The following is a 14,100-nucleotide window of genomic DNA, read 5'->3' as shown; positions in this document are numbered from 1 at the left end:
AGGCATCACCTCTTAACTGCTCTCCTGTTTCTACTTCAGCCCCCTTCCAACCTGTCTTCATATTGCAACCATTTATTCACTAAGATAAGTCATACAGTGCTCCTCAATGCTAATATGAAGCAAGCAATTAATCAGATAAATTAGCATAGTTTCATATAGTGATTCATATAGGACTTCCCTGGTGGCTCAGACGGTAAAGCATCTGTCTACAATGAGGGAGACCTAGGTTCAATCACTGGGTCAGAAAGATCTCCTGGAGAAGGAAATGGCAACCCACTCCAGTATCCTGCCTGGAAAATCCCAGGGACGGAGGAGTCTGGTAGGCTACAGTCCATGGGGTCACGAAGAGTCGGACATAACTGAGCGACTTCACTTTCCTTTTCCTTTCATGTAGTGATAATTACAAGTGATAATAATAATCACAATAAAACTCAGAGTAATATGAAATAGAGTTACCAAGGGAGGGAAAGTTTCCTTAAAGAAGTGACCAAGGGAAGCTTCGCAGGTTAGATTGGATGAAAAGGAGATGGCCGTTTGAAGAAAGAAATGCAAAAAGCACTTCTGGGTAAAAGGCACTAGAAGTTCAAAGGCTGTAAATCAAGAAAGTGACTCAATGTTTGAGGCTGTTTTGCTGCAAGCTGGTGAACAAAGTGGTGTGAGATATAAGATGAGTTGGAGAAGTACACAGCGGGTAAGCTGTCAGGTAAGCTGGTGAGCAGTCTGCAAGTTACTCTGAGTGCAATATGGGGAGTTTTGGACAAAGGAGTGACCTAATTTATATGCTGAAAAAACAAAGCAAAAAATATTTGACTGCTGCGTGTATCTTTTCAAAACACAAATTTGATATCACATGTACCTGTCACTCTCACCCCTGCTTAAAATCCTTCAATGTTTTGGCACTGCTCCAAACTGTTTAACCCAGCCAGTGATAAGATTAGGCTCTGTCCTTTGCCTCTAGGATCAAATGGAGCCACACGCACCCTCAGACTTCACATCAGCCTAAGTGGAGTCTTTTTCAGGTTCACATGTTCTCCCCTCACCTCTCCACATTTGCACCTACTACTCCTCTGCCTTCCTTACTGACGCTTTCTCTGACCAGCCTCCCTCCACTGAGTCCTAGCCCACGCTGTAGATCTCTAGCCATATATAGCTTGGCTGAACCAAAATTGTACATTTGTGTGGTTTTTCATTCAATAACTATCTTGGCTACTATTTTTTTTCCAATTAAGAAACTTTTTGAATCCACAGCAAAATTGAGCAGAAAAAAGGGTTCCCATGTACCCACTGTCTTCACACACTTAACCTTAATTCCTCCATGATCAACATCCCCCCCAGAGAACTACATTTGCTGCAGTTGATGAGCCTACAGTGACACATCATTACCAGTCAAAATCCAGTGTTTAAATTAGGGTTCACTCTTTGCAGCAACATGGATGGACTGGGAGATTATCATACTAAGTGAAGTAAGGCAGAAAGAGGACAAATACCAAGTGATATAACTTATATGTGTAATCTGCAAGATGACACAAATGAACCTATTTATGGAACAAAATCAGAATCAAAAACAGAGAACAGACTGGTGGTTGCCAAGGGGAAGGGAGCTGGGGAACGGGTAGAGTGGGAGGTGGGGTTAACAGATATAAGCTTTTAAACACAGCATGGATAAATAAGAATGTCTTACTGTATAACACAGTGAGCCCTATACCACGTCCTATGATAAACCATAACGGAAAAGAACATTTAAAAGAATGTATATAACTGAATCACTTTGCTGTACAGTAGTAATTAACACAACATTATAAGTCAACTATATTTCAATAAAAATAAAACAAATAAATTATGATTCACTCTTGATGTCATATATTCTAAGTCTTCTGACAAAAGTGTGACATGTATCTACCATTGTAAATTATACATAATAGTTTCACTGTCCTAAAATTCCTCTGTGTTCTGCCTATGCAATGTCTTTTTGGACTCACCATTAAGCCCCAGTTGCCCGCAGACACAGTGCTTGGTAAATAATGCATATTCAAAAACACTTTTGAATGAATAATTTAATAGTTTTGAAAAACTCAAAGTATGGTAAAATATTTACATTTCACTATGCATTTTGATTATTTTTTTAAAATCTAACCTTACTAGCCTGGAGAATGAATTACTTGCAATGGTGCAAAAAATTTTGCAGCATTAAATAACATCAGATAATAGAGCTGTGTTTATTAAATTCAGGAAGTACACTATTGAATGAGCAGTGACCGTTGCATGCAAATTAAATTATAAAACGAGGGAATACAGGAGCTAAGAATTATGCTTTTAAAAACTAACAGGTAACAAAAATCAGATAAGAAGAAACCTTCAATGATTGTAAATATGAGTGAATAAAGACTGGGAAATAGGGGGAAGTCTATGGCTCATCCAGTAGCCTTTGACTGCATACAGAAGCAGTGGTAGATTTAAATCCTGTAACTTCAGGTAAGGAAACCAGATTGTGTATGACATGAATATCTAGAATCATCATATCAGATAATTGAATATGTTATCTGCGTAGTTAAAATTATCATTATCCTAGAGAATCAATTTTGGAAAAAATGGGTTATCTACTAAGAAAAGCATCCTGTAGATTTAAGTTCAAATCTATACTCTTAAAGCTATTGGCTGACCCAGAATCTATGCTTCCTGCCTGCCACAATTTATATTACACATAAGGAAAAATAATTTTGAGGAATGAAGTCAGAAAATGAAACAATGTGAAGCAAAAAAGGAAACAGACTAACAAGTTGCAAAAATCAGAAATATTTTACCACCAAGAAACTAAATAGTTTAAGTAGTTGGATGACAATAGAGGAGCTGTCTGAAAACAATTCGTAAAACTGAAATAAGTAGTATTTTACCTGTTCTATAAATAAGGATATAGAGATTCAGTGGTTAAGTAACTTGTCCCACTATATGAAGCTTATAGATTTCAAAAATATGCTTAAAATTTACACCTCTGACTCCACAACCATGATATGTGTAGAGCTGGAACAGTACAGTGTATCTCTCAGGTTTATATGCTATTGCTGGAAATGAAAATTAGTAAAAAAAAAAAAAAAACCATTTGAAAATCAGTGTAGCATTTTTGTTTCAATAGTATAAAAATTTCAATAATTTTGGATCCTATGTAATCTCCTGTCTGGGATTCTGTTCTGAGCAATTACTCCAATATGTGGAAAACAATATACTCAAACAATGAACATAATCATGTCAACATTTTAAGTAAGAGAACAAATATGGAACTACCCAAATGTTTCACAAAAAAACAATAGTTAAATGATAAGTTCCAGAAAAATATCTATTTCTGCTTTATTGACTATGCCAAAGCCTTTGATTGTGTGGATCACAATAAACTGTGGAAAATTCTGAAAGAGATGGGAATACCAGACCACCTGACCTGCCTCTTGAGAAACCTGTATGCAGGTCAGGAAGCAACAGTTAGAAATGGACATGGAACAAAAGACTGGTTCCAAATAGGAAAAGGAGTACGTCAAGGCTGTAAATTGTCACCCTGCTTATTTAACGTCTATGTAGAGTACATCATGAGAAAAGCTGGGCTGGAGGAAGCACAAGCTGGAATCAAGATTGCCGGGAGAAATATCAATAACCTCAGATATGCAGATGATACCACCCTTATGGCAGAAAGTAAAGAAGAACTAAAGAGCCTCCTGATGAAAGAGAAAGAGGAGAGTGAAAAAGTTGTCTTAAAGCTCAACATTCAGAAAACTAAGATCATGGCATCCGGTCCCATCACTTCATGGGAAATAGTTGGGGAAACAGTGGCTGACTCTATTTTGGGGGGCTCCAAAATCACTGCAGATGGTGTTTGCAGCCATGAAATTAAAAGACACTTTCTTCTTGGAAGGAAAGTTATGACCAACCTAGACAGCATATTAAAAAACAGAGACATTGCTTTGTTAGCTAAGGTCTGTCTAGTCAAGGCTATGGTTTTTCCAGTCATCATGTATGGATGTGAGAGTTGGACTGTAAAGGAAGCTGAGCACCGAAGAACTGAGGCTTTTGAACTGTGGTGTTGGAGAAGACTCTTGAGAGTCCCTTGGACTGCGAGGAGATCCAACCAGTCCATCCTAAAAGAGATCAGTCCTGGGTGTTCATTGGAAGGACTGATGTTAAAGCTGAAACTCCAATACTTCAGCCACCTGATGCGAAGAGCTGACTCGTTTGAAAAGACCCGAATGCTGGGAAAGATTGAGGGAGGGAGGAGAAGGGGACAACAGAGGATGAGATGGTTGGATGGCATCACCGACTCAATGGACATGGGTTTGGGTAAACTGGGAGTTGGTGATGGACAGAGAGGCCTGGCGTGCTGCAGTTCATGGGGTGGCAAAGAGTTGGACACAACTGAGTGACTGAACTGAACTGAACACAAGGGATATGATAAATTATTACTATGAAAATGGGAAAATATTCATATGTGACTATAGGTACATGATTTATTAACTATATGTTTTAAAAATACTAGAAGGGTATAATAATGTAATGTAATAAAGACACACCCATGAAAGCCCCAGCTGTGTGAGTGTGATAAAATAGCACAATAACCAATAACAGATAGGTTATCTGTGCTTCTAGTTTCAGATATGTGTGTCTTTTAAAATATCTTAAACTTCATTTCAAGTGATCTCATAGAAAGTTCAAAGTTTACAGGTTGATGAAATTTATTGTCAGGATAGAAGTGAATCACAGAGAAATAAATTGAATAAAGAGGAAGTTTCAACTTTAAAAGGTATAGTGTGATTTGTGAATACTATATTACCCCAATTCCAAGTTAAGAATCACTAGATAAGCATGATATTAAACTCTAAATGTTTTTCTGCTTTTCTGATTTATCCTCTCCTCCATCAAAAACTATAGGAAATAAAATTATTATTTCTCTGTAAAGGTAATAACTCTTCCAGTTTTTTTTTTCTCAAAATTCTAGAAAGACAAATAATGCTTTTTCTTTTAAATTTTAGATTTATGGCAGGTTTTATCTGGTACAGCTAGAATTTATATTTTTCACAATCTGTTACTTAGGAACATATTATCTTTTACTTGGGATGTTTAATTTCATAGTGATTCATCAGCAAATTAAACATTCAATATTTAGAAGTCCAGAATTTGTATTGGAATCTGTGTTTGTATCTAAATCTTTAATCTGTTGAATTTAATCACACTAAACTCTCTCAAATATATATATTTAACTAACTTAAAATAATCCAGCCAATTAAAGAAAATTGAAACAGAGACCTGAAAATCAGATATATCATTGGGAAGGAGAAAGATACACATTTGTTCATCCAACAAAATGACATTCAATTTTGTAGTCTGAAAACAGCTTAGATTTCTTCAGTTAAAAGTATGCTGAAAATCAAACAAGATAAGTTAGCTCTTGGAATTAGGAATAATGGGGCAAACATAATACAAAAGGCAGAGTTAGAGCATTTCAGCTTAATCAAACAAATTTCCAAAGTTCATTCATTCAGCTGTATGCCAGTTCAAATTTGTGAAGAGACAAGGGTGAGAAACAGGAATTTGATTATGACTGTCTTCTTAACTATGTGACTGTGTGGTTAGTTGCTTCAGTCATGTCAGACTCTTTGTGACCCTATGGACTGCAGCCTGCTGTGCTCCTCAGTCCATGCGATTCTCCAGGTAAGAGTACTGGAGTAGGTTGTCAAACCATCCTCCAGGAGATCTGCCCAACCCAGGGCTCAAACCCGTGTCTCCTGCATTACAGGTGGATTGCTTACCACTGAGCCACTGGGGAAGTCCCTTAGTAACTATATACACTTTTTTTCCCCAAGAGCTGTGTAGGTGTGTCAGACAGTGTTTAATTGCAAAGAATTAAATTACTCTAGCTTAAATAGGAAGTGTTTTATTATAAGTGTTAAATTGTTTACAAAGTTATTGAATTAAATTAACAGACTCCATGGTGATCTTTCAAAAATGACTGTTAAAGCTAATCAATGGACCAAGACACAGAGGAAGACACTGATGTCTACTAAAAACAGGAAGTCTCCAGCCCTAGTTCCACACTCCACTGCCGCGGTTTTTTGGAAGTCGTCATGAACAGGACAGCTCCACATTCAAGAAGACCTTGTGATCTGGAAGCTTCTGGAAGCTTCTGGAAGCTTCTGCTGTTACTGCCAGTTCCAGAATTCCACCATGTTACTATCATTTGTACCAACAAAATGGTTGTCTTGTGCGTGGCTTCTTAACTCCTGTAAAGCTAATAGTTAGACAATGAGCCATTCAGTTTTGCTGCCACAGTCAGAGGGTGAAGGGGAAAGGAAAAATGTTTCTGTTACTATACTTGTAGGCAAAAAACAAACCAAAAAACAAACCAAAAAAACACCAGAATTGGTGGAAGTTCGATCTATATCTCTTTGATCTATATCTCAGTTTTACTTTCAAATACCAGGCATGTGCATCTGACTGGTTATACCTAAAATATATTCAGAGCCCTAACTGCAAGGGAGTCTTGGAAATACGGTGTTTATCTTTCCATCTCTTCAGTCTGGGAAGACACACTAGAATGAGGGTGAAATGGATGTGGAAAACTAAAGTACTATATACCTTTCATTACTCAACATCCATACACACCCTTCTCCCCATTCAACAGTTCCCTAAAAGTAACGATTGGCAGTGGAAATGTTCCATACTAACATTGTGCAAATAGCTCTTAAACAAATGAAAATGTACTCACCATCTCCTTAAAATGAGAGCCAAGAAACTTCCTTTAGTTAATCTGTCCGTCTCCTCTAACAAACTACAATAGAAAGTTACCTATGCACAACACTCTTTCACAAGAAAGGAAGGGACCCAGGCTATTTAATTTTTAGATATGAAACAGTATAAAGGAGAAAATATGGCTGTTACAGTCTTCATTTCATAACGGTGTGGTTATAATTTCTGACTTTCTTCCTCCTCTGGACATTTTTTTACTCCCTCTGCCTTCAGCCAGCATCTAGGCTGGAAGAGGGATAGGAAAGTGACTCCAGTCCTTTTTTTTCCTGGGAGACAGCGGCCTACAGTACCTTCCAATGGACCCAAGGAGGTGGGTGTCCTGGGTATACTCCAGAATATATCAAGTTTCACACAAAGTCCTCAGTGCCTGAATTTTGTACCTGAATCTGCAAATGTGATATTTGACTTTCTAGCCTGTAGACAAAGCACTTGAAGGAGATGAAATGGTTGCAGAAATACACTTCTTTCACCACAGTAATTAACTGGAAAAAGAACTACTACTCTTCCTTTATTTTTACGAAAGTAAAGAAGTAGGGGGGAAAACTACCCTGTTATGCATTCATGCATAATTAAGTTCTAATGTATGAACAGGGTTAAGCATTAGATACACACAGATAATTGTTGAATCTCATAAAGGGATCAAGTGTGGTATGAGACCAGCCACCAAGAACATATAACCAGGAAAGATCATCTAAATGCACAAAGTGTGCTTTGACAAAGAGCTATTCCCTTCTGCCACCCTTCCATACCCTAGTAATGTTACTTTTATATATGTGGTGTTTTTTATATATGTGGTGTTGGAGAGACTCTTGAGAGTCCCTTGGACTGCAAGGAGAGCCAACCAGTCCATCCTAAAGGAGATCAGTCCTGGGTGTTCATTGGAAGGACTGATGTTGAAGCTGAAACCCCAATACTTTGGCCACTTGATACGAAGAGCTGACTCATTTGAAAAGACCCTGATGCTGGGAAAGATTGAGGGCAGGAGGAGAAGGGGACGACAGAGGATGAGATGGTTGGATGGCATCACCGACTCAATGAACACGGGTTTGGGTAAGCTGCAGGAGTTGGTGATGGACAGGAAGGCCTGGCGTGCTGCGATTCATGGGGTCGCAAAGAGTCGGACACAACTGAGCGACTGAACTGAACTGAACTGAGATGGTTCCAAATTATCATGAGTGTTCTCTCACCTCTTCTCTTTTAAATTCATCCAGCCGTGTGATTCACCTCTGTGTGGGGCCAAGGAGGAAATATTCCTCATGTCTCTTTCTTAAATAATGCATTAAAAACTAGATGGCTTTGAATGGGAAATGTTCCCAGTGATGTATGAGACAGGAACGTCTTCAACTTCGTGAATGATTCTTCATGCTACCAGGCTACAAGGTAGCACCTTTCACTGCTTTGCTGAGTACTGTTAAGGTGCTACGGTTTACACAGATGCAAATAAGGCAGCAGTTAAGACGGATTTGGGCCTCCTTAGTAGAACCTATTAGTTGGACGATACAGGAATGATTTCCCAGAGGTGGGTTTGAGAAACATCCAAGGGGTGAAAAAGAAGTTCAACAGGGGAAACTTTAGAATTAATCTGTCATGTGGTAATTTGTTGACAGATTGGTTATCGGAAAGACATGGAACAAGAAGATGCAGCAGAAACCGTCAAAACGAGAGGGAATGAGTCATCCATCATCCTGACAGGATTAGAAGGAAATACGCTATATCACTTCACAGTGAGGGCTTATAATGGAGCTGGATATGGGCCACCTAGCAGTGAAGTGAGTGCAGCCACCAAGAAATCCCGTAAGTGACCTGGGCTTGTTTTTGTCTCAGACAAAAGGGAAACATCTTTTAACATTTCTGAAAGCCACGTGAGATACATAATAAACTGAGTTGAAGAAGAGCTTTGATTCCTAGTGTCACTTCAATGCTTAGATCTGAATTCTAAAACTAGCTCAGAAAATTTTGCATTCACAGTAGATAAAGGTTATCTGCCTGTGAAACAAGGCTAAGCGATTTTTGACACAGAAGGGAGATAAAAGGATTTGGGTTCAAAAGCTCAGCAGAGTAGCTATTAAAATGACACTCCTGGAGCAAAACCCTCCTTATCTGATTCTCGCTGGAAGGAAGCCTATGGTGCCAGCCAACTACTGAACACAAGAAAAGACTGAAATACTCACAAGAATTTAAGTGAATAAAGGTATTTAAGATATCTCTTGCACTCACTTTTGCTTTTCATTTTGCAGCCCCCAGTCAAGCACCTCACAACCTCAGGTGGGAGCAACAGGGCTCTCAGCTTTCTCTGGGCTGGGACCCCGTCAGATCATTAGCCAACGAGTCTGAAGTTATGGGCTACAAGGTCGGTGTGTGTTCATTCTCTTGGATAGACGCGCATCTCGAAAATTGCTGTTGTGAGGATGTGCAATTAAAAAGGCATTAAAAGACCTATTAACATAGCCATTTTCCCCCCTCAATCATTGTTCTACTTCTGTTCTAGAAACAGCCTCCATGCAGTGGGGAAGTCAAGGCAATCAAAATCAGTTTCAGCTACACAAAACATAGGAAGCGAATCGGTAGAAAAGACAAAAACAATTTGAATACAGGGTGAAGATGTCCCCACGATGCAATGTCAGGACAAGCATAACTTTGACAGAGAGTCTTGGCATTCTCTCCCCAAAGACAAACTGTCCTGGTAGATGGAAAAGACTGGACCACTTAGTTTGAGTAGAAAGAATTTCCATTAGCAAAGAAACACAAGAAGAAAAAAATGCTGGGGTCAGCACAGGGAATATGAGAGAGACCATGGAGAGAGACAGCTGGCTCCAAAATAGAGGCAACATTTCACATAAGTCATCCTGCTATGCGCCAGCAAGAGATCCGAAAATATAAAAATGTTTAGACAGTTTGTTTTGAAAAACAAGGTTGTCTCTGATTTTAAAAAATATGTGGTCTAGGTATTGAATTGGCTGAACTTCAAATTCCTCTTGCATAATATTGGATTCTATTTCTTAAACTCATGCAGAATAATTAATGGTTATTATTTATAACAGAATTTTTAAATATTTCAATGATCATCTTTAGACTGCAAAACATTATTTAGGTGGCTATTCAATTATCCGAGATAGTAACACAGCATTTGGTGTACAAAGTGCTAAAATTCTGAAGCTAAAAACTGAAATAGTTATAAATGAAATACATTGTTAAGTTAAATAATTCCCAAGAAGAATATGTTAAGGTACAAACTGTAGTACTTCTTACAGACTAGAATTATTATGGATCATAAGCACCCTCACACTAAACACTCTCTCAAATCTGTACTAATCCTCAGGGACATTGAGTGTGATCTTTGGGGGAGAACAGCTGAGCCTTTTTCTCTATATCCTTCTCTTAGTCCTCTTCTTTCCACACCCTTCCCCCCGCCTTCACACCTTGTAGTCTAAGACAACTGTACCTTTCAATGACTAAGGGTAACACTATGGCCAGAAATGGTGATGGATCACCAAGAAACAATCTGATCTCGTTAAACTGTGGCAAGCAGTCTGTCAAACTGCAGAGGAAAATAGATGGAGATGAAAGCATATGACTGCCTGGAAGAGCCATTTAGCTTTGGGCACCTCTCAGGGAAGAAAAGAAGTACCACACAACCTGGAGAAACCATGAAGCTGGGCATAGGGCTCCCAGTGAGATGACCTCCTCCTTGCCCACGTGTGTCCCGTCTATCACACCACTGATCATCCTCCTTACATGATACTGTCTCCCCGCCCAGACTATACATGATTGAAGGCAAAGCCTCTGTCTTATTCATCTCAATTACACTCAGTGCTTCTAGGAAGGATGAAAACATTAATTTTGACCCAACTAGAGGTATTTTAGGCAATTAGTCACAAGTGTATATTATCAGTTGTGTGTTTTTCGGCACAGCCTTCCCATGTGTTGTGTGGAGTGGGGATAGACACCAGTTCAAATCCCAGTTCTGTCACTTGAGCTAGTTGCTTAACCTGAGCTTCATTTTAACTTAAAAAAAAAAGCAAAGATAGGGGACTTCCCTGGTGATCCAATGATTAAGAATCCCCCTTGCGATGAAGGGGTGGTGGGTATAATCCTAAGTCAGAAAACTCAGCTCCCACCTGCCCTGGAACAACTGAGCCTGCATGCTGCAGCAGCCACTGAGCCCAAGAGCAACAGATTGAGTCCGTCTGCTGCGATGAAAAGATCCTACAGGAAGATCTTGTGTACTGCCACTAAGATCTGATGTAGCCAAATAAAAAAGAAAGAAATCGATATTTTTAAAATGCAAAAATAGTAACATAGAGAATTGTTTTAAGGATTAAATAAGACAACTTGTGTAAAATGTTTAGCATCTAGGAAGTACTCACTAAAAAAATAGCTACTATTTTTCTTATTGTTATTGGAGGAATTCTACCCAGTAGGTAGAATTTTTCAATATTTTAATGGAAGAAATTGATCTTTAAAAGTTGCCTGCCAGTTCTATCTCAATGAAAATAGCTCAAAACCCCTTGGAATAACTTGTTGCTGGGAGAAGAATCTCTAATGTTGTCCATCTTAGTTGTGGAAACAGTGCCAAGTAGGCACCCGTTGACAGAGTTGTTTTTTTTTTTTTTCTTTTATTCCTTGAAATGGTCTCACCTCCTGATGTCCCTGAGAAGGAAAATCTAGTTTCTAAGAAAGGAGTCTGCTGGTAACAAATGGAGTCTACCTTATTAGACCTTCTGATAGATGGGCTAATCCCCAGTGGGAGACCTACTGGCAGGAATGATGCAAAGGGCCCCTTGAGGGAAGGGGACTTCAGACTGATGCCTGAGATAGAGCTTGGGTTCCCCTACAAAGGTCTGGTTTTCACAGGGCAGGTGACTGGGCATGAAAGCTCCTATTGACAGGGGCACAATGGATCAGGAATGTGAATATAAGCCAAATGAAACTGTAGCCATGAATATAAACGAACGAGATGGAACCTAGGGAACACAGATTGGATCTTCCTTTTCAGAGCATGACTTGGTAAAGAACTACACAAGCTCAGCCAAGGCAAGGATCTACATGCAGCTAAAACAGCCATATCTGGAGGGAGGTTCACACAAATATGGAGAGGACAGTATGATACTCAGAAGGAGAATATTTGATTCCTGCTGAAGTGAAGTGTTAGTTGCTCAGTCCTGTCTGACACTTTACGAACCCATGGATTGCAGCCCACCAGGAATGGAACTCTCCAGGCAAGAATACTGGAAGGGTTGCCATTCCCTTCTCCAGGGGACCTTCCCAACCCAGAAGGGTCTCCTGCATTACAGGCAGATTCTTTACCATCTGAGCCACCAGTGAAGAAGCCAAAATATTGAATCCCTATATTGCACATCTAAAACTGATGTAATATTGAAAATCAGCTGTTATCTATGTCAGTTGCATCTGACTCTTTGCAACCCCCTGGACTATAGCCCACCAGTCACCTCTGTCAATGGGATCTCATAGGCAAGAATCCTGGAGTAGGTTGCCATTTGATTCCTACTACATCCCCAGAAAACTACTACCAGACCAAAAGTGGCACCAATGTAATAGTGAGCCCTCTTCTTAAACATAGTAGGGTGTAGCAGTTGCAATAGATTAACAAAACTAGGGACATGTCAACTCACTAATCATTTCTCTTTCCATGAGTTAATTTGAGGTAAGCTTGACCCAATAAGAGGCTTCCCTGGTGGCTCAGACAATAAAGAGTCTGCCTGCAATGCAGGAGACCCAGGTTCATTGCCTGAGTTGGGAAGATCCTCTGAAGAAGGGAATGGCTACCCACTCCAGTATTTTTGCCTGGGAAACCCCACGGACAGAGGAACCTAGTGGGTACAGTTCATGGGACTGTAAAGATTTGGACCCATTAAAACTGAGTTCGCTTCTTGGAATTCTTGGAAAATTTGTGGTAGAGGACTTCCTGCTAATCAAAGCAAGAGAGAACTTTCACAATTAATTGCAATATCAAAAGGAAGGTAAATTTATTTTCACTTTTTACCTTGGCCAATTACTTTGCTTTTACAAGCAAAAGGAATCACTAGAAATATACATGGTATGTAAATTTGAGCCTGGAAACTAGAAGTAGGAGTCAAGCCTAGTTTAAGGTGGATGAATTAAGGAAAAATCCTCATCTAGAAATTTCAAGGTTGTGAAAATGATTAATAAGTGATAAACATGGGGAGAATGGATTTATTCTATAGACTTGATCCATAAATAATACACTGAACTCTTCTTTTTCATAGTTAAGGTAGTATATACTAGGTGCAATTTATTCTCAAAGATTTAAACCATGGACTCCCCTGGTGGTCCAGTGGTTGGGAATTCACCTGCCAATGCAGGGAACACCAGTTCAATCCTTGGTCTGGAAGGATTCTACATGCCGTTGGGCAGCTAAGCCCATTCACCACAACTACTCCAGCCTGCATGATCTAGAGCCCATACTCAGCAGCTAGAGAGTAGCCCTTGCTCAACACAACTAGGGAAAGCCCGCTTGCAGCATAAAGATCCAGTGCAGCCAAAGATAAATAAATAAATCACAAAAATAACATAAAATAATAAGAGAAAAGAGCAAGAGTTTGGGGTTAGATCAGTCCATTTTCTAAGAAAAGCATGGATCTTACTTTCCTATTTGATTCCAGAGATTGAGGTGTCAGCAACATACATAAGGACAAGATATTACCAGAGAAATACACAATGATACGGAAAATATCATTCAAGTGTGTTAAGAGAAAAAAAAATCGGTCTCCCCATCACAAAACTTATCAGGGACCTCAAAGTGAGCGAGAATATAGTGAGAGAAGGATGGGATTAAACTATTTATAATTGTGTCATAGGCAACACATTAACATTGAGTCTATTCAGATAAACGTTAAGTATTACCTATCTAGTGAAATTTCTCATTGCTCTTTGAGACTGTCCAAGAGAACTTGGACTTCTTGGGATTTTGTTTAAGAAGTCTAGATTTAATAGTAATACTTTTAAAACATCACAGCTTCTATTAATAAGCAAGAGTAATAGAAGCATGAAGAACCAGGAAAATGCTGAAAAATAATTGTCTTTTGTAGCCATGGCTACAAATTATTTACCTTCAAACAAGATAGCTTTCCATATAAAAAGTTGAGTCAAATTTGGGAGTTTATTTAGCGTATTCATGACTTCTTCAGGTCAATTAATATGTGATTCTTTTTACAGTTCCCAATTCAGAATCAACTCCGTGTTCCCTTAATATATTATGTATCAGTTGTCAGAAAACTGGGGAAAAAAAACTTCAAAGAAATTTCTTAATTTAGCTTACTTTTCCCAAATAAGCAT

General features: G+C 39.0%; 1 protein-coding gene across 1 annotated transcript in view; it reads left to right on the top strand.

Moving 5' to 3' along the window:
• CNTN5 (contactin 5) overlaps nt 1–14,100 on the top strand; it is a 1,514,795-nt gene that overhangs the window by 1,482,860 nt on the left and 17,835 nt on the right. Inside the window, exons 23-24 of the mRNA XM_081545335.1 lie at nt 8,391–8,577; nt 9,021–9,133. Coding sequence (XP_081401461.1) covers nt 8,391–8,577; nt 9,021–9,133 — 300 coding nt within the window. The remainder of the gene's footprint in view (nt 1–8,390; nt 8,578–9,020; nt 9,134–14,100) is intronic.

The sequence above is a fragment of the Giraffa tippelskirchi genome, chromosome 11 (assembly GCF_054371585.1).
Source record: "Giraffa tippelskirchi isolate mGirTip1 chromosome 11, T2T-mGirTip1v1.2.pri, whole genome shotgun sequence".
In the NCBI taxonomy this organism is placed as follows: Eukaryota; Metazoa; Chordata; class Mammalia; order Artiodactyla; family Giraffidae; genus Giraffa; species Giraffa tippelskirchi.
The sequence above is the reverse complement of the archived record's forward strand: the minus strand, read 5'-3'. Positions and strand labels throughout refer to the sequence as shown.